At 51.2% G+C, this 25,714-nt stretch overlaps 1 protein-coding gene across 9 annotated transcripts; it reads left to right on the top strand.

Moving 5' to 3' along the window:
• The first annotated feature begins 907 nt into the window (after positions 1-907).
• Positions 908-25,714, top strand: TBC1D24 (TBC1 domain family member 24). 9 transcript variants are annotated; one of them, XM_087815703.1, is made up of 11 exons: positions 908-1,257; positions 16,398-16,507; positions 18,079-18,097; positions 18,230-19,159; positions 19,732-19,749; positions 20,269-20,427; positions 21,611-21,674; positions 22,694-22,789; positions 23,110-23,338; positions 23,738-23,908; positions 24,628-25,714. In XM_087815703.1, the coding sequence occupies exons 4-10, from the start codon at positions 18,237-18,239 to the stop codon at positions 23,890-23,892; spliced, it is 1,644 nt and encodes a 547-aa protein (XP_087671829.1). In that variant the 5' UTR covers positions 908-1,257; positions 16,398-16,507; positions 18,079-18,097; positions 18,230-18,236; the 3' UTR covers positions 23,893-23,908; positions 24,628-25,714. The 9 variants fall into 9 exon arrangements, with proteins under 9 accessions (XP_087671829.1, XP_016063507.1, XP_016063512.1 ...); XM_016208021.2 differs by adding an exon at positions 13,522-13,574 and having other exon boundaries at positions 18,079-19,159; XM_016208026.2 differs by lacking the exon at positions 18,079-18,097.

The following is a 25,714-nucleotide window of genomic DNA, read 5'->3' as shown; positions in this document are numbered from 1 at the left end:
CCGAGGCACTGTGGCCACCATAGATGTCCATGGACCCCCTTGGAGCTCAGCGACACTGGTTTCTCCGCCCCCTGCCAGAAACCTGCAGAGGGTGCTGTGACTCCTCCCTCAGGATCACGGTGGCCTCTGTTCCCCTCTGTCTCCTGTGCCTGCCCTTTCTCTACCGGTTGGGCGTCCATGTCCCGGTCTCCGCTGCTTCTCTGCCCGTGTTCGGCCTCTTTCCTGGCCTGCCCTGTCCCTGTCTCTTGTCTCCGTCTGGCTGTCTCTCTCGGCCTCAGGGCTCTTCCACTAAAGCCCCGTTCCTAGGACCCCCTATGCCCCTTCTCCCACTCGGAACCGGACGTAGTGCCCACGCTGAGGCGCGTTCCCGGGTCGATTCGTAACCAGGCGGGGCGGTAACTCCGGCGGACAGCCCTCCAGTCTCCCAGTGCCCCCAGCCCTGCTCTCCACAGGGCCCGATAGCCGGCCGCTCACTCGACTCCTGCGCGGAGTAACCGCTCGCGAATCCCTGCCCCTCCGCGCCGGGGCCACTCCTGGGCCTTGCAAGCTCCCACCGCCCGGCCGAGGGGCGTCGGTGCGCATGCCCAGAGCCCGCTTTGGCTGAGACCCGCGGCACGCGGGGTGGGCAGCCCTTGGCGCGTGCTCAGCGGGGGCGGGGCAGCGCGCGCGCATGCGTAGAGAAGCCCGCGCGGCAGCTGAGAAGAAAGCGGTACGCGGCGCGGCGCGGCGCGGCGGCGGAGGTGGGTACGCGGCGGCCCTGGCTCGGGGCGTGACGGCCCGCCGCGGGGCCTCAGGTACTGTGGAGCCAGGTCGCCGGCTGTCATAGCGGGGCGGGGAGAGAACTGAGAGGGGGTGTGGGGGTCGGACTGTGGGGCCTCGGTCAGAGGTGGGGCGCGGGAGCTGGCCGCGGCGCGGAGGTCTGGGGCCCGGGGCTGTCCGCCCCCGAGTGCTGCCCCGCGGACCTCGGCTCCGTGGGACGCTCGCCTCCGGGGCAGGACCGGCGCCTCCTACCAGCCGCCGTTTGCGTGCTGGCTGGCCCAGGGCGAGGCGTCAGTCAGAAGGAGCTGTCTCTCTATCATTCCTTCCTCGGGCCACTTTCTTTCTCTGCGGGGTAGGAAATCCTCTTCTGGACTGGAAATTGCAGCAGAATCTCTGATAACGTTCTGCCGTCTAAGACCTGCAACTGTTCCCTTTCCTGCCCTCCGCGTGCCTCAGGATGACATGCCTGCCCACTTGCCGTCCAGCGTCTGAACTCTGGTGGGTACCCCCTTGGCAGGGCCACTGGGCTGAGAGACAGAAGCAGTTCCACAGGGTCTCTGGGCACTGTGCTATCTGAGCCTTGAGTCTGGAGGTCGGGGATGAGCTACACCTGGTCATGGTTTTCTCCAAGCATGGTGGCCTGGGCACAGGTTTTCATCTGTGACCTTAGTATGGAAACAGATGTGCTGTGGGACTCCTGGACTACCACTCTGGGCTGACATTAAAGGCCAAAGGTTGTCTAAGGACTGCCTGGGCTGTGGGGAGGCAGAGGTTGACTCTTAGATTAGTAATGTATTGGGAGGCACAGGCCTTGTGGCTGATGTGGCTGTGGTTGTGATGCTGGTGTTGTAGTCTTTCCCAGCAGCTTATTCCAAGTCATTAGTTTGTCTGCCTTTCCAGGGCCAATAGTAGCGCTCGAAGGTGGTTTTCCTTATTTCTCTGTATGTTTGCTTCTTGAGACTCAGCAAGGACTTCCAGGCAATTGCATTTTATTTTATTTTTTTAAATATGTTTTTATTGATTTCAGAGAGAGGAAGGGAGAGGGAGAGAGAAATAGAAACATCAGTGATGAGAGAGAGTTATTGATTGGCTGCCTCCTGCATGCCCCTCCCCATTGGGGATTGAGCCGGCAACCCCCGGCATGTGCCCTGACCGGGAATCAAACCATGACCTCCAGGTTCATAGATTAGTGCTCAACCACTGAGCCACGCTGGCTGGGCCAGGCAATTGCATTTTTAAAAAACCATCTCATTATTTGACAGATTTTTCCTCCACTTGAGGGTGAGGCCTCCATCTTCATATTCTATCCCCATCACTTAGAAGGCTCTTGTAAATGTTTGCTTAATTGTCTTAAGGACAAGTATGCAGGTTCTTTTCATTTTAAGACATATAGGCTGGGCGAAACAAACCCAGATAAGAAAAGATAAAGAAATCTCTCAAAGGTGTTACAATTTATAAAGGTTAACAGCCAGTGGAATGACCCCACTGCGCTTCCTTTTATTCTGAAAATTGGGTCCTCATCTAATCTTCTCACCCTCAGATAAAGCCTCTAAGTGAAGTGCTTATGGGATAGTGAGTGCCCTGTTTAGAAGCTTGTCTCTCCCTGTGAACAGGGCTGGAGGCACGTTGCATTCATCTTTGCTCCCCCATTGCCTGTCATGGAATGGGCAGGGGTTATCTCTTGAAGTGAACCAAGGTGCTAAATAAAACTAGTGTGGTGGTTTTCATCTGGTAGTAAGGGTGACCTTCGGGGAAGGGGGTGGGGGATGTAGAAGTAATCTAGTAATCTAAGCAGGCTTTTCATAACAATAATAAAATTCACCCCCTGGATCTGTAAGTTCGCCAGCAGGTGAGCCTCACCAGCTCTTGCTGACCACTCCTGCCAGGACTGTCCAGAAGGCCAAGTGACCTTGGGCATGCATTGTTGCTTCTAATTTTCGTTACAGTCTAAGCCAACCTCAGATGACATATTTAAGTGTTTGCTTTTAGATGGTTTCTGGTTTAAAGTACATAAAGACAGTGAAGCAGGTTATAAAAAAAGCACTTAACATTTACCCTGTTGAATGTTTTACCTGTTTGAGCATACCTATTCTGTTATGACAACTCTGTACATAAAAGAAAGAAGCCCTTTTTAACTTGAAGCAGCAATTTCAGTGACTGTTTCAAGTGTCACTTTCCAGATGGAGATAATATCAAGGAAACAAAACCTCAGGCTTCTTACTAAGAATCAATTTCAATTCATTATTTGATGGTTTTTAAAAATTCTTTCCACACAAGTTTATTGAAATCATAATTTACATGAGGAGGGCCTGTACCCCGTGTTCTGTGGCTACAAAGTTGAATGAGTCTCTGCCCTTAAGGAGCTCACAGTGGAGTCAGGAAACGGACCAGTGAACTGTGGCACTGTGGGAGGTGCTCCCATAGAGGAGGACAGAGCTTGCTTTGGGCATAGAGTGGCATTCAGCTGGCCTTTGGTAGGGACTCCTGAGAAAGGCTTGAGCTAAATTTTGAAGAATGAATAGGAGTGGCAAGACCATATGAGGGAAAGAGCCTTCTGGGCAGAGACTGTGTGTGTAAGGTAATAAGGGCATGACCCACCCACCAGCTGTTAAGGGCAGTGAGTAGCTCTGGTAGTTGGGGTAAAGAGAGGGAGATGAAATTAAAGAGCTATGCTGGCAGCAGATTGGGAAAGGCCTTGAGGACCAGGCCCCAGTTTGAATTTTACCCTGAGAGCGGTGGGAAGTCACCCAGGAATCTTGGGTCTGTGAGTGACTGATCAAATCGTGTTCTCCACTGGTAACCTGGCACTGGTTGCTGGGGTGGATTGGTGAAGGGTTGTACCGAGTCTGGGGTGGTTAAAGGACCACCATGGCACATTTAGAGAGATGTAAGTCCCAGCAACAATGAAGGACAGTGGGTTTCAGAAAGGAGAGCAGGGGAAAATGGGGGACATCTGTAACACTCTCAACAATAAAAATTTAAAAAGAAAAAACAAAAGGAGAGCAAAACCATGAGGCAAGTGGCTGCAGGGAGAGAGGAAGGGCCAGGGAGAAAGGAGGACCTAGGGAACAGCCCAAGATGGGGTGACTGGCAGCTGGTTCCATGCCACACACAGTGCAGGGAGGGAGCAGACTTGGGAGCAGGTGATGACTTTCAGTTTGGGGATGTTGAGGTGAGGATCGGTAAGACTTCCCAGCAGTAGGTGGATATATGTAGGTCTGGAGCCAAGGACAGTATACTGGGTTTGAGAGCATTTGGGGGATTCCTTCCTGTGTAACAGCAAAGCCAGAGAGTAGTGGGGTGGGCCTTCCCAGGAGAGTGTACGGAGTAAGAAAAAGAAGACCGAACCCTGGAGGCACCTAATGTTTTATGTTTTATCTACAGAGTAGATAAACTAACAGAATTTTCATTAATAACCCCTTGCCTTTTTGGGTTGTTGGGGCAGGATAGTGGACTTTTTATTTCCCTGACGACAAAGGCCCAGTTTGTTGGTGAGAGTAAATGGCAAGATGCAAGATACTCAAGGCGCAAAAATCACACAGTCGATTCCAGGGGCCTTCCTGTCTCACATGTTTATTTGCCAAATTTTGAGACACTTCCAGATTGTCACTCATCTCAAAGGACCACTTTTCCCTCCAGACTGAGGATGGGTGCTCCCAGAGCATTCTCACAATTCGATCTCTGAAAAAAGTTCTCCTCGGACCCAAAGATAGGTCCAAGGTTGCAGAATTTTGGGGGTTCCCTTGCTCTCCAGTTTCTGTGTGGTACCTCAGCATTAGCAGCAGGAAAGACTCTGTCGAGGATACAGAAGCCAAGTGTGTGGTGGATCCTCCTTAGGCTATCTCCCACACTGAGGGGCAAGGGGAGAGGGTGAGGAAAGGCTGATATTCAAAAGGAGCCCCTGTCTGCCCACAGGATTGTCCTAGCCCCTGGATAAATGCACAGGCCATTAGGAGTTATTTTTGTCTCTGGTACCTGCTTACTTAGAAGATGTGAGATAAGATCTTATTCTTTTCTGTATATGTCTCCGGGGCCTGGTTGGGTACTGCACAAGGATATGCTGGCAGGAGTCACATGTGAGCAGTCAGGTTTCTCCTTCCATCCTAGGCATGCTCTCCTCTTTTACAGGTGATTGAGAACACACTACAGGTAGTTTCCTCTGTTTCTCATAATCTGAAACTGTGTGCCTAATTGTTACACAATTTTAATGGAGTACCACACACATTGAGGGTTGTTACAAATAAAAGCCCCTCCCTGAGTAGTGTTCTAAATGTAAGTCATTACCGGCAATCCCACCAAAAGCTCCCCTCACCTCTGTCCCTTCAACATTTCCTTGAATCATTTTGCTCTTGTTCCCTAATTCTCCTCTAATTCCTTTTCTGGGAAGGGTGGTTCTAGCTTTCATATCTTGATAAGCCTGTGGGTCCTAGAAGGATCTGGGAGTATACATTAACAACTCTTGCCTCTGGCATGTTTTCCTGCCTTCCTGGGCTGAACCTTCTCCACCTCCTAGGACACAGGAACACTTGGCTTCCTCAGCAACCCTGTGAACCCCAGGCCTCTGTCTCAGGTCCTTTGGCTTCTTGGAGCCCTTGAGGCTGGACTATAGATAGAATTGTCTTTTAATCTGAGCCACAAATGGCACTCACTGGCCTGTCCCCTTAAAGAGCTGAAAGGCATGCCAACCCGAGTGGCTGTGCTCTCCCAGGCCCTGTCCTATGCCTATGCTGTTTCTGCTGCTTCCTGGACAAAGGCCACCTCATCTTTCAGGAGTCGGCTGAGGTATCACTGGCTCCCAACCCCTCTTTCCTCATGGGCTGGGGGCCCAGACATCCTGTGCTTTCCTGTCATAGCACCTCTACCTGAGTTGACATGGCCAGTACACCCATGTCCCCAACAGCCAGAAGCTCCTTGAGAGCTGGAACTGGGCCTGGCATCTTTGTATTCCAGCACTCAGTACACCGGCATTCAGGAAGTGTCTTGAGTGCCTATTAAAATGATTAAACCGGCAGGATTCCCTCCTGGCCCGGCTCTGTTGTCAGATCTAAAAATATTTGCAGAGAACCTGCTATGTGCCCGGCCTTCTGAGGCACACCTGTTGAAGGCACTCTGCTTGGAATTCTAACCTGTCAAAATTCTAATGCTGCTGACAGCCAAGTTCTGTTTCTCTGATTCTCACTCTGTGCAGCTAGCTGGCTTATCCTATGCTCTGGGGGGTGTTTTCCCAGACATGCTGTTGGGATGACCCTTTGAGCTCAGAAGACAAAGATCCTGAATTAGCAGAGCCCCATTCCAACCCCAACCCTTGCCTGTAGGTGAACCAGACCAGGCTGGGGAAAAGGTTTTTGCCTGAGAAAGAGATGCAGGGAACTGTTTTGAGTACGTGACAAGGTTGGGACTCTTCTCTGCTTGGGGCTCCATGTCATAGGCTTAGGCACCGCTGATAAGACCTGCACTTGAACTTCTGACAGGCAGCTGGCAGGTGGGCCAGCCAACTGGCCTGCGGTGCTATGACTAACGCCTAATGGTTAATGGTTACACCCTTTGTAGCTGGCACGTGCCCTCCATTGTGTGCTACTAGCAAAGGGCCCACTATCAAGTTCCCGGGTAACTGGCTGCCTGATAGTCACTGTGGAATGCCAGTTGCCATTAATATTTGAGAAATCCTTGTGCTGAGGCAGAACATGGTCTGTCTTCCTGTCATGTGAAGATGCCTGCTGGGAGGGTCACATGCCTAAACAAGTTGATGAATGCTCCCTGTTGTCATTGTTTAGAATTAAATTTTCCTCCTGGGCCCAAGTGGTTTGGGATTTTTCTGAGTCTCCATGTGTTTTTCTCTTGTTTCCTCCTTCCTGGGTACACTGGGTATGATGTGAAACACCTGGATCAAAAGTCATAGCATAGTAGAAGAGCTGGATTCATAAGCATCACAATGGTGTGCCAAGAGTTAAAACAAACTTGGATAAGGAGGCGTAGGATGCAGCCAGGGTGCCCTCAACCCTGCCCAGAAGGTTGGGAAGGGCTAGTGAAGGAGAGGGCATTTGGCCTGAGGCTTGAAGTAGATTGGACCAAAAGGAGAACAAGTATGTCCTGTCTTCTTTTCTTTCCAATTGGGGACGTGCCCTTTGCATGTGTCCTGGGGGCTACAGTTGGTGCTGTGTGGGCAAGGCTCCTGAACCTGCCTTTGGAGGGCAGTTAGGGCCAGATCCTGAAGGGGTGGTGGGGGAACCAGAGCATGGTTTCAGGTAGAGAGGGTCAGCACATTGGGAGTCAGAGCTGAACGTGTTGGAGTCATGTGGAGTGTGTGAAGGATGGGAGACGTTCAGGAAAGCAATTGGAAATATGGGACTTGAGTTCACAAGAGGATTCTAGGCTGAGAAGAGGATGGACTCCTGCAAAAGGGACATCTAAGAGACAGGCAAAGGAGCAGAAACAGCGGCAGCCAAAGAGGTAGGAGACAGACACAAGGGAAGGGTTTCAGGAGGCCCAGGGAGAGGAGACCTGAGAGCAGTGGGATCAGCTGTGTGTGCTTCAGGGAGATAAGGGCTCAAAGGTGTCGGGTTAAATGATCTAGCAGCTAGGCATTGAAGATGGAAGGGGTGGGAGACAGGTTTAGCCTGCTCTCACCAAGAAGCTTGACTGGGAAGGAAAGGAGAAGAGGCACAGCTGGAGTGGAGCATCAGGTTCAGTGAGTGGCAGTTTTGGGGGGTCTCTGTAACAGCAAAGAGGGAGCATTAAAGATGCAGGAGAGTTGGGATCCCCAGGAGGTGAGATCCAAGACCAAGGGTGGGGGTGCAGATCAAGAGCCAGGATCAGAGGAGAGAAAGCTCCTGCCTAGCACCCCATTCTCAGGAGAGAGGGAGGGTGGGGGCTGCAGGTGGATGTGAAGCTGTAAGCTAGTGGGAATAGGAGAGGGTATTTGTGAGGCATGACAAGAAGGGCTGCCAGGTCGTGAGCAGAGCAGCATGATTTTTCCCTCTGCATTTGGTGTGTGAGCATGGAGAAGCATGCTATCCATCTGGTTTCTCCCAAGGATTTTGACCTTGGCTGAGACAGGAGCACAGGAGAGGCTTGGTGGAACAGGGCCTGGCTGAGCAGGCAAAGACATAAAGCCACAAGGGGTTGGTAGGGGAGGGAGATGGAGTCACGCGGATGGGAAGAGGGCAATGAAGAGTTTTAGGAAAAGGTTAGGAGAGAGTAGGGCTGTGATATGCTACCTTTGGGTGGAGCAGTTTCCGGGGCTGACCAGGTTGTGGATAAAATGCTTGAGATATATAGAGGCTTCTGAAGGTGAGGAGCTTCACACTAGGGCTACCTACTCAACCATTGAGCCCTGTGATGGCAGCCAAGGAATGAAGGTCATGAACTAGAATGAGTGGAGGCTGGGTCCCGGGGAGGTTCTGAAGACAGAGAGGCAGAGTCCTGGGGAAATCCTGGGGGAAGGTGCCAGCAGGGTCCTGGGGAGAGCTGGCTGCTGTCTGACCGGGAAGAAGAAGGGTGCATTTTGGGAGAGGATGAGGTGATGGGTTGTTTCCCACATACAAGTTCCAGAGAAAGATGAGAGGTGGAAGTGAGAGTGAGGTAAGTAAAAAGAGGGCAGCAAGGCAAAGGAATGTGGAGGATCAGTGACAGTGGTCACCTCAGTCAGTGACAATGTCACCAGCGGCCATCCGCAGAAGTGGGAGTCATCCTACATCTGGGGCCTTGGGTGGGGAGATAAGTGTCCTCCACCCAGGGTTCTAGACAAAGTCCTGAAGCTGTGTCTCTGGGGCTACAGCAGATTTCTGGGGTGGGATTCGGCATTTCCCTGGTCTCTCTCCCCATGGCTGGGTGGGAAGAGTGGGCCTCTGGTAAGGAACTCAAACTTGACTCAAGCTTGAGAGGAAGGTTCGTGCATAACATAAGAGGGTGATTATCACTTGCCTTGGAGTGTGTCTTGCCAGGACAAGTAGAGACCTGTCCCCACCCCTTTGGTTGTCCAAGGTAGATGGCCTCAGAAATATCTCCTGACCCCTCACCTCCCTCCACCTTCTCCTGCCTAGAAGCCCTTCCAGCTCTCCCGTGGCCCCTGCCCCCCTACAGTAATGCCCTGCAAGCTGAGTCACACTCAGCCATCCAGATGTGCCCTCCCGTCCTATACACAAATTGTCTCCCCTTTCCTGTCCTGCTGCCCCATCACTAGCATTATGAGCATATTCTTATCAGGAAGTGAACATGTCCTGTAATTGCTGTGTCTTTCCTATCCTCAGACCTGAGGGCTGGAGTAAGGTGCATGCCTGTCCCCTGATGCCAAGTAGGTGTCAAGGGACTTGGTCATTCTGCTCTGTCCTGGCTTGCTCTACTTCTACAAGCTCCACCTCACTGGGGATTGATGGTCTCTAAGGTAGAGAGACTATGTAGAGAGTGAATGTTCTGAATTCTGCTCTAGGGAAACTGAGAGGAGTGTGCATTTGTCACATGGAACTCTTCAGGCCCAGAACAGAGCGCCTTATTGCCCCTCCTTCCTGTCCTCACCAAGTCGTTTGGCAGGCTGGAGCTGCAGCCTCCTTCCTCTTAGTTTTTTGTTTCCTGGTTCCACTCCTGGGAAACGGATATAAGATTGCTCAGACTGGAGAGGAAGAACTGAGACACAGCAGCTGACACCCACAGAGTGTCCACCCTGTCCTGTGGCACAGTGACTAAGGCCCAACCAGGCTGAGTCCTGGGTCTTCCGACCGTGAGCTGTTCTTACATTCAGGGTGGGTGGTAGTCAGGCTCGGGCTGGTTAGGGGTCAGTAGGAGTGGGTAGGAATCCTGATGAGTGCTTTCCTCCCTCTGCACAAAGGTGCCTCTTGGCCAGTGGAACCACATTGGGCACTTTGGCGGCATTCTGGTGTGTGTGGGGGGGCTGTCTATGAGGTCAACTGGGTGAGAAGTTCAGGAGCCAACATGAGCCTCTGCGCTGAGCACTGGGTGTATGGGCAGGACATTGGCACAGTAACCCAGGGCCTGCCTCCAACCTGAGCTGCTCTGGCATTTGCCTGAGAGGCATCTATGTCGTAATAGGCACTTTCAACTCCAAAATGGAGTGCCACCTCTGCCCCACCAAAACCCCGCCCCTGGGCCAAAATTCTATTCAGTGCTTGGGGTCCTGCCCCCTACCATTGGTCACCTTGTCTGGTAGAATCCAACCCCTGGGCAGTCTCTTGGGTCCACCCCATCTTCTCCATCTTCCCTGGCCAGGCTTGGCTCAGTCTTCCTCATGCTTCTTTTCTGGACTCTGCCCTCCTTCCTCCTGAGCCACCAGGGGCATTTTTCTAAAATGCATGTCACCTTCTGCTCATACTCTCTTCTGGCTCCTTCAAGTGGAAGATGACGTCCATTCTCCTAGTGTAGCTGGCAAGCAAGGCCATCAACCCCCTCTTACCCCATCTTCAGCCACTCAACACCACGTGCCTGAGGCTCTCCAACTTGCTGTGCCCTCCTCGCTCATGCACCCATCCCTGCCTCTGCATTAGGCTGACTCCCCATCTTTATGGTACACTCAGGGTACCATTGCTCCTTCTGCAGTGCTCATGTGGAGTCAGTGCCCTGCCTTGGTGGTCTGCCAGGGCCCTGCCTGGCCTCACAGCATTTCCTGCGTGGGCCATGATCATTACTCTCCTCGAGAGCCTTTTTTTACCCTCTTGTCCGCAGTGCCCAGTGTTGGTGGGTGGTTAAAGTGGAATCGCCTAGGCTTAATGTGAGGGTCTGTGTTTGTCACATGAAAGCAAATTTGTTTTCAAATCCAATTGTTTGGGAAAATCATGCTCCCCACTTAAGAGGTAAGAAATGAAGAGATCTTATGACTCATCAGACCTGGGTAGTATTTTGGGACAGAGGTGGCATTGAGAAGCCAGCCCTGAACTTGCTGAGGAGGGAGCATGGGTGGGGCTGGCTGTCCTGGGTGGGAGAGGGGTCTCAGGCACTGTGGGGTTATCATGAGTGCTCTGGAGGCTGACAGACTAGAAATAGTTCTCTCTGTACTTGGGGACCCCACAGGCACCTCTCTGTATCCCAGTTTCCTCATCTATAAGGTGGAGCAAATCCCCCTGCCTTGGGATTGTCCTCAGGATTAGAGATAGAAATGCAAAGGTGAATCGCCTGACAGCCAGCAGCTGTGGGATTTGTGTTTGGCAGTCCCTGAAGATGTGATGGGAGGGGGTCCTGCTTAAACCCCATCTGCTTGGCTCTGATGTCTCCTGCCCCACTGTCCACAATAAGGTCTTGTCCTGCCTTCTGTATATGCTTTTCCTCCCTCCGTGGTCTGATCAGAAATCTTCGAGGGCTATATGCAGAGCTTGTAGGTTCAGGAAGGCCTGGGCTCCTCCCACCTCAGATGACCACTTCCTCCCTTCTGTGGGCACAATTTGGGAAGTTCTCTTTTGGGTCTGTGAGCCTGCAGCCACTGACGGGAGCCCCTAATGCATTGGGTCTCATCATGTGTCTGATGTAAACTTGCTCTTGGCAAACGCAGGACTGTGTACTTTGGACAGAGGGAGCACTGGTCATCATGACAGGATGGGGAGCTGGACAGAGGTGTCACTGACATAGCAAGATAATATTTTGGGGAAATAGAGGTCACCAATTTCCATGTATGTCTTCATTTTTAAGAAATATTTGCTTTGCGTCAGGTAGCCAGAACTCTCAAAATAGGCACAGTAATTGTGAGGGAAAGGGATGTGAGGGTCACTGGGAGGAGCTTTCTGGGTGGGAAGCAGCAGCACAGCAGGGAAGGGGAAGCAGGTCTGTCAGAGTAGACATTTGAAGGGATCATCCCTGAGAGAGCAGGGGACCTATGTGGGTCTGTGGGAGAATGTCAGTGGTGGCTTCCTGTGGCTGCACCTCTCCCATGGGAGGGGGTACTCAGGCCCCTCTGCAGGACTGATCAAGTGTTGACCCACCAGAACCCTGTCACTCCCCAGACATCTCAGAGCCAGTGCCTGGTCAGTGGACCCCAAGGAGCAGTAATAGTGAGTGAGATGCCCTCTGGACATCTGAGCTGCCCTGGCATGTCAGGCTAAGCTGAGTGTTTTCTATAAATGGTCTCAGTTAATACTGACAGTTGGCTTTTAAACACATCCATTGGATCACATCCCTTTACTGCTTCTCACCTTGAGTTCTGTGCTTAGAATAAAATTCAAACCCCTCCCTATACACAGTCCATGCTGTGGGTGTCTCCACTGCTTTTGTTCTTGCTCACTATGCTCTGCTATGCTAGTGCCCTTTATTTCCCGGGAACACATTAGGCCTGTTCCTGCCTCAGGGCCTTTGCACTTGTTCTTTTCATTGTCCAGTGACCTTTCCTCAGCTCTTCTGGCTGCTTCCTTCTTGCCACTTAAGCTCAAATTGGGAGAAGTTTGCCCTAACAACCCTAGCTAAAGTAGCCACCATCCTGCAGACACGTTATGTGGTTGGTGTCCCCATTATTTGAAATTATCATTGTCTGCAGTTCTTGTGAGTCTAACAGGATGAGCAGAATTTTTCCTCTTTTCCCAAAATTGCAGGCTAGGCCTAAAGCTGAGGACAAAAGACACAAAGTACATTTGACTCTTGAACAACATGGGAATTAGGGGGCCCTCCTGAAGAGAGATCAGGGGACCCATCATGCAGTTGAAAATCCATATATAACTTTTGACTCCCCCAAAACTTTACTAATAGCGTACTGTTGAGTGAAAGCCTTACCAGTAACATAGTCAATTGACACTTTTTTTTTTTAATCCTCACCCGAGGATATTTTTTCCATTGTTTTTCAGAGAGAATGGAAGGGTGGGGAGAGAGAGAGAGAGAGAGAGAAACATCAATGTGAGAGAGACACATCAATTGGTTACCTCCCACGCATGCCCCAACCGGGGCCTGGGATCAAGCCTGCAACTGAGGTACGTGCCCTTGACCAGAATTGAACCTGGAACCCTTCAGTCTATGGGCTGACACTCTAACCACTGAGCCAAACTGGCTAGGGCTTGACACATATTTTGTATGTTATATATATTTATATACTGTATTCTTACAATAGAGTAAGCTAGAGAAAATGTTGCGAAAATACATTTACAGTATTGAAAAAAATCCTTGTATAAGTGGACCCGTGCAGTTCAAACCCATGTTGTTCAAGGGTCAACTATACTTCCCTACATTCTAAGTTCAGGGAGCTGCAGGCAACTGGGGCCAGCCCCCTCCTACTTCAGAGAAGCAGCCCTGCCCCCACCCCCATTCCTCTGCAGTAAACTTGTGGGGGGCAGGGGGGCCTTTAGGCGAGTGCAGTGTTTATAGTGAGAAACCATTCCCTTCCTCCCACTCTGAGTTTGAGGGAAAGTGCACCTGCTGGCAGGGCCCTGCTGGCTGCCTGCCCTGGACTGCCCAAGAAGGGGTGAGTGGAAATGCAAGTGAGTGAGATGTCACCCACACTCCAGCCAGTGAACCCCAAGTAAGAGCTTAGCCCTTAGGTGTTGCATTGAAACTAATGACGGTGAGGCGGATTGGGTTTGTCAGCTCTGTTTTACAGCCGGGCACCTGCCTTTCCAGGAAGAGCCATGGCTTGGGGTTCAGGCAAACAAGTGTTGGAGCTGGACTTTGAAGCCAGGCCTGTCTGACTTGAAACTGATCGTTTCCAACATTTGCTTCTGCCTCCCTTTTCTCCCTCGACCTTTGTCATGAGCTAGGGGACTGTGGGAAAAAGGTGAAGCCTTGTTTTGTGTGGGGAAGCAGGTTATATAAACAGTGTTGTATGATTTCTGCACACTGCAGGTGGGATAATGAGAAGAGAGCATCACTTCAACCCTAAAACTTAACTCCAGTGTGTGAGTATCCATCTGCATGGTTTTTGTTTTTGATCTGTTTCCTACCTCCTGAGTTCCCCTTCCCAGTAGCCAGCCTTAATCTAACTCAGCTGTGAGTGTGCATGTAAATATAAGAAAAGTCTTTGTAGGCCCGGCCAGCGTGGCTCAGAGGTTGGACATCAACCTATGATCCAGGAGATCACATTTGATTCTGGGTCAGGGTACATGCCCAGGTTGCAGGCTCGATCCCTAGTAGGGGGCATGCAGGAGGCAGCTGATCTATGAATCTCTCATCATTGATGTTTCTATCTTTCTCTCCCTTCCTCTCTCTAAAATCAAAAAGAAAGGAAGAAAAGGCTTTGTAGGATATAATATGTGAGCAATGGTTGATTATCTTAAGTGGAAGACGGAGTAAGAATGAAGAGATAACACATAAACAGACTCTACGTTTTTATTCTGTAATTGTGTTGTGGTGTTTTGTGATTGTGCATTCGTGTAAAAAGGAACCTAAGGAAACCATCCTGGATCTAGTTTTATAGATGCCTAAGAAGGTCACTGTAAGCCTGTTTGCTTGGCCCCAGAAACACCGTGCTCTCTTTTTGGATGGAGGCTTGGGGAGGAGGCCTTCAGGGGTCGAGGTCGCTCCTTCAGGGTCTCCTGCATGTGTTCTTGCCTCAGAGTCCCTCTGAATCCAGCGTGTCTCTGGGCAACTTGCAACAAACAAAACTGTGGGTCCTGTCTGAAGGAACTTTGCAAGGTGCGATAATCACTTTTGGAGTTTCCAGTTTAATATTCAACCTGAATCTGAGGCCAGTTGAGTGAGGGTTGGTGCTGTCCTGCCCTGCTCTTGTTCTGTTTATAAACATGTTTATTGCCCCGATAAGGAGCTGGTTCTTTTCACACAAACAGGATGGGCCTGGGGTCCCTCCAGAGGTTAGCAGGCTCAAAGCCTAGAATGAAGAATTTAAAAGTTATAGGTAATTTGCACATGGAAGACTGTGGAGTGCAGCTTAGGTATGGCTGTGGGTGTGTAAGTGGGCCTGTTGGCCTGGTCTTCAGAACCTGGTGAAGAAGAGAATCCTCACTGTCTTCCCTCCCAGAACAGAGCAAACAGACAACCCCAATTTGGGTTTCTTTTCTTCTGAGGAAGGTCCCAGCACTGGCAGCAGGCCTGGTTCTGCTGCAGGCAAGGTTTTTCCAGGAGGATATATTAAATGAATGTTGCCAGAAAAACTTATTTTAATTAATGTTTTTTATGGGGAAGCCCCGATAAAAACAGTATCAGTGAATATACTGTATATCCAAAGGAACTGGAAGCAGGGACTTGAACAGATATTTGTACACCCATGTTTACAACAGCAATATTTACATTGCCAAAATGTGAGAACAACCCAAATGTCCATCAACAGGTGGTGAAGGGATAAACAAATTGTGCTCTATTCATATAATGGGATGTTACTTAGCCATAAATAGGAATGAAATTCTGATAAGTGGGGGGTGGGCAGGGATGAGTAAGTAGAGCACAGAGGATTTTTAGGGCAGTGAAAATACTGTAATGAGAATACATGTCATTTTACATTTGTCCAAACACATAGAATGTATAACACCAGGAGTGAGGCTTCATTAATCTGTAGACTTTGGGTGATTATGATGTATCAGTGTAGGTTTATTAATTATAACAAATATACTACTCATGGTGGGGGATGTTGATAATGAAGGAGGCTATGTGTGGGGGCAGGGGGTATATGGGAAATCTCTATATCTTTCTCTCAGTTTTACTGTGAAGCTAAAACTGCTTTAAAAAATAAAGTGTTAATTTTTTTTAAAATATGTTTTTATTGATTTCAAAGAGAGAAAGGGAGGAGAGAGAGATAGAAACATCAGTGATAAGAGAGAGTCACTGATCAGCTACCTCTTGCATGCCCCCATTGGGGATCAAGCCCCAAACCCCGGCATGTACCCTGACTGGGTATTGAACAGCAACCTTCTGGTTAATGGGTGGACACTCAACCACTGAGCCAGTCTGGCAGGGCTCAAGTGTTACATTTTTAAAAATTTTTTGCTGCATGCTATAAACATAAATGAACCTTGAGGACTTTACAATCAGTGAAATAAGCCAGACACAAAAGGACAAATATTGTATGATTCAACTAATATGAGGTACCTAGAATAGTCAATTTCTTTTTTTCTTTTTTCTTTATCTTTATTGTTGAATGTATTACAGATGTCCTCTTTTCCCCCCCCATTTACCCCCTCCACCCTGCACCCCCACTCCCCACACTATTGTCTGTGCCCATGGCTTATGCATATATGCATATAAATTGCCGAGTTAATCTCTCCTGACTCCCCACCCCCATCTTCCCTCTTGAGATTCGCTAATCTGTTCCATGCTTCTATGTCTCTGGATTTGTTTTGTTCAGCAGTTTATTTTGTTCATTAGATTCCACATATGAGTGAGATCATGTAATACTTGTCTTTTTTTGACTGGCTTATTTCGCTTTAGATTAGTCAAATTCTTAGAAATAGAAAGTACAATGGTGGTTGCCAGGGGAAGGGGGAGCAAGGAGTTAGCATTTAATAGCCACAGAGTTTCAGTTTGGGTAGATGAAAAAGTTCTGGAGATGGATGGTGGTAATGTTGCACAATAGTATGAATGTACTTAATGCTACTGAACTGTACTCTGACAAATGGTTAAAATGGTAAATTTGTTATGTATATTTTACTACCAAAAAAACATATCAAAGTACTTTCTAAAGATATCATCTTACAATACAGGTTTTACACTATACTTCTTTACTTTCCACTCAATGTTCTTAAGATATTTTTCGCTTTTTATGTTTTCAGATGAATGTTCTAGATTCAAGAGAAACTGGAATGATCTGGTCATTTACCAAAACTCACTGAAGCAAATCCTTGTGACACCTCCAAACACTTTTACCATCACAAGCAGAAAGGTTAGTCTGAGGTGCATGGACAGACTATTTTAAAGGCCAAGGGCAGTAGCCTTTAGCAAAAACAGATGTTAACTTGTGGTATCAACAGTAGACTTTTGTCTTTTCTTTTTTAAAAAAAATATATGTCTTTATTGATTTCAGAGAGAGGAAGGGAGAGGGAGAGAGAGAGAAACATCAATGACGAGAGAGTCATTGATAGGCTGCCTCCTGCACGCCCTTGACTGGAGACCGAGCCTGAAACCTGGGCATGTGCCCTGACCAGGAATCAAACCACGATCTCCTGGATCCTAGGTCGATGCTCAACTCCTGAGCCATGCCTGGCTAGGCTAGACTTTTGTCTTGCTGTCCACCTGCAGTGACCTATCAGCCAGAGAGTCTCACATAGCACATTTTACCCATTTTTAAATGTCTGCCTGAATTTTAATAGTTGCACCAAATGGAGAGACAGTGCCAAATCCCCCAATACTTCTGGTTCATTTGGATGTAAAAATGCCAGTGTGGCTCAGTGGTGGGGGTGTTGACTGCACACCAAAGGGTCATAGGTTCGATTCCCGGCCAAGGGCACTGTACCTGGGTTTCAGGTTTGATCCCTGGCCCCGGTCGGGGTACATGTGGGAGGCAGCCAATCTATGTGTCTGTCTCACATCGATGTTTCTCTCTCTCTCTGTCTGTCTGTCTCTGTCTTTCTCTCTCCCCACTCCTTCCTCCCTTCCTCCTTTCCACTCTCTCTAAAAATCAATGGAAGCCCAGCCAACGTGGCTCAGTGGTTGAGCATTGAGGTTCTATTCCCAGTCAGGACACAAGCCAGGGTTGTGGGCTTCATCCCCAGCAGGGGGTGTGCAGGAGGCAGCTGATCAATGACTCATCATTGATGTTTCTATCTCTCCCTCCAAAATCAAAGACATTTAAAAAAAAAACACAATAGAAAAATATACTTGGGTGAGGATTAACAAACAAAAGTCTTAATTTTGAAGCTGTAACAACTTCATTTATTTCTCAGCCCTCATGTCTACTCCCCACCAGTATTTCTCCTCTGGAGTACCTACCAGAAACCTAGCTAACATTTTTAGAAATTTAAGAGCTGGCCTCTGATTTCTAACCCGGGGATGGTGGGGCAGAGTAGGTGTGTGTCTTCCTTACAACACACAGCTGGCTAAAGGCCTAAAGCCTTCAGGAACTGACACAAAGCACCTCTTGACTTAAATAGGTCCTCTTAACCAGTGGATTCCTTTCATAAGGCCCACAGGCCGAAGGGTGGTGGTGTGTGGGAGCCTGATGGGCCTTCCACCCCCTAACTAAGAATTGTTTTCAGCAGTGTCAGGCTGTCTCTCAAGCCCTTCTGGGAACTCTTTTCTAGCCTCTCTATTCATAATCTGTGTGACCTATTACAGTAACTTTATAAGCTCCATGAAAAGAAGTTATACTCCAGAGTTCATAGTGAATTCTCGGAATATCCTCTTATCTTAAATGGAAGCCCTTGTAATACTTTATAGAAAGAGTCAAACAAAAACATATTCTCTAAAATGTGAACCTTTATACACGTGTATTAAGCATAGTTTTTAATCCTACAGGATATGGGGTGGCAAACAGGTTAGCAGAAAAGCCTCTGAGAGGTGGCTAGAGGATTTAGCTGCTCTTTGCCTCCTCCTGGCAGCCTAGGGCCCTCTTCCTGGGTGCGGCCTGCACTATGGACTCTCAGGGGTACAACTGCTTTGTGGACAGAGACAAGATGGACACTGCCATCCAGGACCTGGGACCCAAGGAACTGAACTGCACCGAGCTGCAAGAGCTGAAGCAGCTTGCACGCCAGGGTTACTGGGCCCACAGCCATGCTCTGCGGGGGAAGGTGTACCAGCGCCTGATCCGGGACATCCCCTGCCGCACGGTCACACCTGATGCTAGCGTGTACAGTGACATTGTGGGCAAGATCGTGGGCAAGCACAGCAGCAGCAGCCTGCCCTTGCCTGAGTTTGTGGACAACACACAGGTGCCCAGCTACTGTCTGAACTCACGGGGTGAGGGTGCTGTTCGGAAGATTCTTCTGTGCATCGCCAACCAGTTCCCTGACATCTCCTTCTGCCCTGCCCTGCCTGCAGTCGTAGCCCTGCTGCTGCACTACAGCATCGATGAAGCTGAGTGCTTTGAGAAGGCCTGCCGCATCTTGGCCTGCAATGACCCCAGCAAGAAGCTGATCGACCAGAGCTTTCTGGCCTTTGAGTCTTCCTGCATGACATTTGGGGACCTAGTGAATAAGTACTGCCAGGCAGCCCACAAGTTGATGGTGGCCGTGTCGGAGGACGTTCTGCAGGTCTATGCGGACTGGCAGCGCTGGCTATTTGGAGAGCTGCCCCTCAGCTATTTTGCTCGTGTCTTTGATGTCTTTCTGGTGGAAGGTTACAAGGTGTTGTACCGTGTTGCACTAGCAATCCTCAAGTTCTTCCACAAGGTGAGAGCTGGACAGCCGCTTGAGTCGGACAATGTGAAGCAGGACATCCGCACCTTCGTCAAGGACATCGCCAAGACTGTGTCTCCTGAGAAGCTGCTGGAGAAAGCATTTGCCATCCGCCTCTTCTCTCGGAAGGAAATTCAGCTCCTGCAGATGGCCAATGAGAAAGCTCTGAAGCAGAAGGGCATCACCGTGAAGCAGAAGAGGTAGGCTGGCCTCAGGGCCGCTGCCAGGGGCCCACTTGGGGGCGGGGGGGCGGGGCTTTGGTGGAATACATCCTGGGGACTTAGGGCATGAGCTTGTCCTGCCAGCCTCTTGGTCTGCCTACTGCCAGCCAACCAGCCATCTGTGCATGGATAGGAAGCAATGGGAAAGGAAACAGGGCTTTTCTGGTTACAGCCACAGGCTGCTGAGACCGCTGTGGGAATGGAAGGCGCAGGTTACTGTTCTCAGGCCTGAAGCCCATGGCGGAGACGAAAGCTGGATGTTGACCATGCGGTCAAAGATCACAGAGTGGTCCAGTCTGGCCAACTCTGGTCATTTCACAGCAGACCTTTTTCTGCCCCTCCTGCCCTAAGCACAGCCCCCAGGGAGCAGGGGTGGGAAGGGCCCATGGTGTGCTGAGACTGTCTCAGTGGCAGATGACATGACTGTAAAGACCTTTCTTCCAGGCCAAAGGCAGGCACGTCCTGGACATCAGTACTTACCACTAACCTTTCCTTGTCTGTTTTATTTTTCTTCTTCTTCTCCATGTCCGTTGCTTCCTCCTGTTTTTCAGTGTTTCACTTTCTAAAAGGTAGGTCTGGAAACCATATCTCTGTGCCTGGATTCTCTGTCTTCTGGCCTGGCTGACCTGGGGCCTGGCTGCTTGTGTTGGCTCTCAGGGCTTGCTTCAGCAGTGCTGCCTTGGAGCCTGGCTGATGTTCAGGCGCCATCTGTTTGTCCTTCTGTCTGTCTGTCTGCTCAGTTGCCTCAGTTGTGCTCTCTGCTGGTGCTTGGCTGGCCTTGAAGCATTATCTTGCCAGAGCTGATCCAATTTCTGTCCCCATTTCTTAGAGAAAAGGTGCTTTTGTCCCTGTCTTGGCTGGGCCCTCTTCTCTCTTAGTAAGGGGATGGGAGTGGGGCTCCAGGGGAGTGGGTCTCCAGGGGACAGCTCCATCCCATTTCTTCCTGAGGTTACCTAGGACCAGGATGAATAGGTGAGAAATTCCCTCTAGATTTAGCTTCCAAGAGAGCCAATGCACACCCCAGGGTGAGGGGTATGGTCAGGGCTATGGTTGCAGGTGTGCTCTGAATCTCTCCTGGCTCTCCCCAGGCAGTTTGTGCACCTGGCTGTTCATGCGGAGAACTTCCACTCAGAGATTGTCAGTGTGAAGGAGATGAGAGATATCTGGTCGTGGATCCCTGAGCGATTCGCCCTCTGTCAGCCCCTCCTGCTCTTCTCTTCACTGCAGCATGGGTACAGCCTGACCAGGTAATGCCAGGGAGGCTAGGCCTGCCCTCCGAGGCCCTGAGGCATGGACTCTGAGGGTCAGGTGGTATAGGAGGGGCAGAGGGACTGGTGAAGTTGCCCACCTTCTGGTCCTGCCTGTGCTTTCAGGAAGTCACACTGGAAATGGGCCTATGAACCTGAGCACCTAGATGAGGCCCTGCCTCTTCCTGGGGACCTTAGAATTGGGAAGCCCTTTTCTGGGCTTCTCTCCCAGGCCACCCAAATTTAGGGGTCATTTCCATACATATCACAGCTCTAGGTCCCCATGTAGGCATTGTGATGACATGGGAGCTTACACAACTATAAGAGAGGACGACTCAAGGCAACAGGCTGTGATTCAGTACTCCCCACCCCCACTCTGTCAGTCCACAAGCCAGGAACAGGTTGGCCCTATGGGGCTGTGGCTGTGTTGGCCTCCCCAGGGCATACTGCCTCTCTGGCAGCTCCATCAGCTTCAGCGCCCCCTTGAGCCTTGGATACTGTGTGGCTTGGGTCACAGGTGACCTGGCAGAGGCAGCACAGGCAGAGTTGGCCTAGCCCATGTGGCGGGGACTCTCTGCAAGCCCCACGAGCATTATGGCACAACTGGAACTGCATTCACCCAGCCCCAACCTCTGTGTGACCTGGGAGGCCCACTGAGAGACAGCTAAACAGAGCCATCAGGGCTGCCAGTCAAGCCCTGGGCATCTGGAGCTACCACAATGGCAATGTCAGGCCTCCTCACATGCTTCCCAGTGCCACAGTCTCCCATGTGCTTGGACTCTGAGCTTTCCTAGAGCAGGGACCTGTTCCTCTTGTTTTTGCTTCCCCAAAGCACCTGGCACACTTCTCTGTCTGCTAGGGGCTATTTGCCATGCCATGTCTTCTGAACTTCACACCAGTGAAGTCCTGGGGCAGCTCACTGCTCATCCTATAGGCTGCCTCAGGGGAGCTCCATCTTCGCTTAGAAGAGTGCCCAGTCCAGAGTGCTGTCAGGTCTTTAGCCACTGTGCCTGGTCCTCAGGAGATAAGGAAATGCATTTCCCAGGCACATCCACCCGTAGCAGTCCAACTTTCTCAGACACTGTGGGCGCTGTTCAGCAGAGGCTGGCTAGAGGTGGTACAGCGAAGGAATGCAGGGTAACTGCTTCCCATTAGGACTGGCACATGTGGTCTCTTCCCCCAGGTTCTATTTCCAGTGTGAAGGACACGAGCCCACCCTCCTGCTCATTAAGACCACACAAAAGGAGGTGAGCAGGGACCAGAGGGAACCTGGGGTTCTGGCCTCTGAGTTTTGGGGAGTCTGGTGCTCCTGTGCCCCAGGAAGGGTGGGTGCCCCTGCAGCCCTCACCCAGCCTTCCTGTGCTTAGGGCCACAGAGCAGAGACACCCTCCACAAAGAAGTGAATCTAGCCTCCCTATCCGACCCCCAAGTATCCAGGGCCTTCTTGTTTCCCCTGAGGGTCCAGGCCCTGCTGAAACAGCCTGGCTACTTAGGAGGAGCATTGCAGAAATTCTTAGTAAGTGAGGCCCTGCCTCTTCCTGCCACAGTGGGCCAGCGCCAGATGAGTCAGCTGCCTTCACCTGCCTCCACCCCCTAACAGGTAGTTCTCAGAGCCCTTTTCTCTACAGTACCTGCTCCCTGGAAAGTCTGAGACTAGGGAGGTCAGCACTCATGTGCCCCCATCCTGGGGGTGTCTGCCGGTGGTAGAGGCTTCTTGTGCAGAGGCTCCCAAACCTGCACCCATGGGACTTTTAGGTTCCTCACCCCATTCCAGATTCTGTGTCTGGGTTTCCAGGAGGAGACCAGTCATCTGTATCATAGCAGATGACTCTGTCAGACACTTGAGGGACTTGACTCTAATGATGAATCAAGCGCTTTGCTGGCTAACAGGGAATTGGAGAATGTTGAGCAGGCATATGTACCTCCTGGAAGCTTTCATCTGAGGGGCCTCCCTGGAGCTAATGCCCCAAATCAGAGTGTTACATTAGGGCTTATTCCCGTGCTTGAGGACCAAAGAGGGAAACAAAATGATAATACCCCAAACAAGCTGATGGCAGCCACCTCCCACCCCCATTCTCACTACCAACCCCATGCCCTCCAAATTCTGACTCCCCACACCTCTCTTTACCTTCAGCTCTTGCCCTTGAAGGGGGGTAGAGGGTTCTGTGACAACAAACCATGGCCCCTCAGCAGGCCCTAACCAAAGGGATGTTCTTACAGGCCAACATGGTACAGCCTCACCTTGGGCCTTGGCCTTTCTCCCCAGGTGTGTGGAGCTTACCTGTCTACAGACTGGAGTGAGAGAAATAAGTTTGGAGGCAAACTGGGCTTCTTTGGGACTGGAGAATGCTTTGTATTTAGGGTGAGTAGATCTCCCTACAGGCACTCTAAGGTAGCAGGCCCAGCACCCCCAGCACCTCTGTTCACGTGACCTGTTTACTTTTGTTATAGCAGTTACCCTACAGGGTAACCTTTCCATTTTCTTCTGGTTTGTGATCATTAGACCATGAGGTCCATGAGAGCAGGCAGGCCCTTACCTGCCCTGTGTGACACCGTCTCCCCAGCCCTGGCATTAGGCCTCGTACACAGAGGGCTTCAGTGAAAATTTGTGGGAGGAAAGTGGCCACAAGGGCCCTGCAGGGCATAGTGTGCCAGTTCCTCATACTGCTCTTTCACCCTCAGTTGCAGCCAGAGGTCCAACGCTATGAGTGGGTGGTCATCAAACACCCAGAGCTGACTAAGCCATTGTCCTTGGAGACCACTGCCACTCCATCCCTGCTCTGCCACTCCTTACCCTCATCCTCAGACCCTGCTGACCGCCTCTCACCGTTCCTGGCCACTCGACACTTCAACCTGCCCTCCAAGACTGAGTCCATGTTCATGGCTGGGGGCACTGACTGCCTCATCGTAGGTGGGCATCTCCCTCCACCTCAAGCTATTCTCACTTAGCCTGGGAAAAGGTACAGGGTCATGGGTGGCCAAAGCCCCTGGGTTAGCCATTGCTGACTCGGATAGCAGGTGCCTCACCTGAAGGACAGGCAGAACCTCCATGATAGCAAAGGAGGAGAGCAGGCATGAGGAGTGGGAGTAGCAACAGGTATTCTGGGTATATCAGCTGGGAAGTGGGCTCTAGCCTAGAGTTAGGGCTGAGGGCTGGTGGGCTTTGGAGGGTCAAAGGTCAGCCCTTTGGTTTTAGAGTGGCCCCTGGTGGGGCTGGGGCAGGGACAAGTGGAGATGCTCAGGGGCAGGAGGAGAGTACCTCCAGGGCAGTACCAGACAGAGGGGCAGCCACTGACTGAGCATTCTGCAGGTGGAGGGGGCGGCCAGGCTCTCTACATCGATGGGGACCTGAACCGGGGCCGCACGGGCCACTGCGACACTTTCAACAACCAGCCCCTCTGCTCTGAGAACTTCCTCATCGCTGCTGTGGAGGCCTGGGGCTTCCAGGACCCCGACACCCACTGACAGGCCTGTGCTGATGGTGACCGAACTGCTGCTGTGGGGTGGGGGTGGCAGTGGCCGGGCCCCCTCTTCAGGGAGGAAGCAGTAAATGAAGATCCCCTCACCACATGCATAGGAAGCATTGGGGTATAGCTGGGGCTCTCATGCTGGGCTTGGCAGGAATGCTAGGGCCTCAGCTGGCCAGGCCTATTCCTCTTGACCCTGCTAGGACCTGCTCAGACTCGCTACTGCCTCCACCTTGGACTCGGGCCCTGGGGCTCTCCTCTGTGGGGGCATCCTGTATCTAAGGCCTAGGGAAGACTACATCTTGCAGCCTCTGACCCTTAATCCCTTCGACCCTTAATCCCTTCCTGGTGGAGACAGGATTTGAAAGGCAAAAGGAACTGGCTGCCAAGTGTGGGTTTCTGACACCCCCTGCTGGTGCCTCTTTGCATGGCTTCTGTGCGGGGCTCTGCAGCCTCCTGCCTACCCTACTGCTATGGCTCCCCAGAGGTGTGTTGGTCCTGAGAAAGACATGTGCCCTAGGGACTTTCTTGGCAGGAGCGTCTACCTGGGGCTTCTAACCCAGTTTCCTCCTTCCCATTCTGGCCTCCTGGGGCCACCTCTTAGTTAACCACAGGTAAAAGAGGTTAGGGAAGGCAGGGTCTATGCTGAGCTCTGGGCTCCTCCCAAGGGAGTGCCAAGGGCCAGTGGGATGAAGGGCCAGAATGGACATCATGTGTTCTTGTGTTTCTGCAGAGCCTGAAGCTTCTGCTGGGCCCCACTATGTACTCACGCCTGGATAGGCCTCCTAGGATGGCCAGGGGAAGGCCCTCTGATCTCAAACCACCAGCTCCATTTCCAGGGGCCTGCCTGGAGAAGCCTGGATCCACAGAGCCTTCTCCAGTTCTCCTCACCAGCCAGAGCCTCCTTAGCTCTCCTGCAGTCTCTGGTGGCCCGATTTCTCCTCCATGTCGCTGCAGTGACCTGGTCCCCAGGATCCAGACTCCTCAGTGTGTCATGCTTGTCTCATCCAATCCTACCCACCTCCACTTCATCGGGCCCCACAAGTTCGTGTACCAGGTCTGCACCCTCCCTAGCTCCCTACCCACACAGTCTTCAACACTAGCCCTTCTGCATGGCATGTGTCCTCCCTCTGCATCCCTCTCACAGCACTGTGATCAGCTATATAGTGTGAGTTTCTTGTGTGCCACCTCTCCCCTTCTGCCCTGCCCTGCCTGCTTATGCACCAGACTCATGCTCAGTAGGTGCCAAGTGAAGATTGGCCAGTGAGCACTGCTGGGAGCAGCCCTCCTGCTCTGTGACCTCCCTCAGCTGGTCCTGAGGGCCTGGGCACCCAGGAGGGAAGAGGGGAGAAGCAGACATCCAAGTGGCTATGCTGCAACAGCCCGGGCTACAGGTGCCAAGGATTACTGCCCTCCAACCAGCCCCCTCAGTGTCCCTACTTACCACCCCCCTACCCATCTGCACACTGTGTTTGCTCTTCCTGTGGGGTGTTCATCTTCCCTCTGTCTACCTACTCAAATCTCCTCTGAGCCAGACCACCAGACTGCAGGGGCTGAAGAAAGGACCAGGCACCCTGTGTGGTTTTGGACAAGCTAGTGAACTTGTTTGGAACTCAGTTTCCCCAACTGTAAAATGGGGCCAGTCCTGCTCTGCTGTCCCCCCAGGACTGTTGAAAGGCTGTGAGAAGAAAGGTGCTGGAAGACAGTGACACTGCTTACCCACCACCCCAGATCACTGCACCCCTCGCCACTCCCCCTTCCTCTGAGCCCCCACAGCCTTTGCCTGTATTTTGATGTTCATTAAACACAGTCTCATTGCA

The sequence above is a fragment of the Miniopterus natalensis genome, chromosome 3, assembly GCF_054644295.1.
Source record: "Miniopterus natalensis isolate mMinNat1 chromosome 3, mMinNat1.hap1, whole genome shotgun sequence".
NCBI lineage: Eukaryota > Metazoa > Chordata > Mammalia > Chiroptera > Miniopteridae > Miniopterus > Miniopterus natalensis.
The sequence above is the reverse complement of the archived record's forward strand: the minus strand, read 5'-3'. Positions and strand labels throughout refer to the sequence as shown.

What these genes read in the sequence shown, in the direction of transcription:
- TBC1D24 (XM_016208022.2), top strand. Translation starts at nt 18,195, where the DNA reads ATGGACTCTCAGGGGTACAACTGCTTTGTGGACAGAGACAAGATGGAC. An exon ending in CATGGGTACAGCCTGACCAG is followed by an intron (nt 20,428 to 21,610) that starts GTAATGCCAGGG and finishes CTCTTCCCCCAG; the next exon opens with GTTCTATTTCCAGTGTGAAG. An exon ending in GAGAATGCTTTGTATTTAGG is followed by an intron (nt 22,790 to 23,109) that starts GTGAGTAGATCT and finishes TTTCACCCTCAG; the next exon opens with TTGCAGCCAGAGGTCCAACG.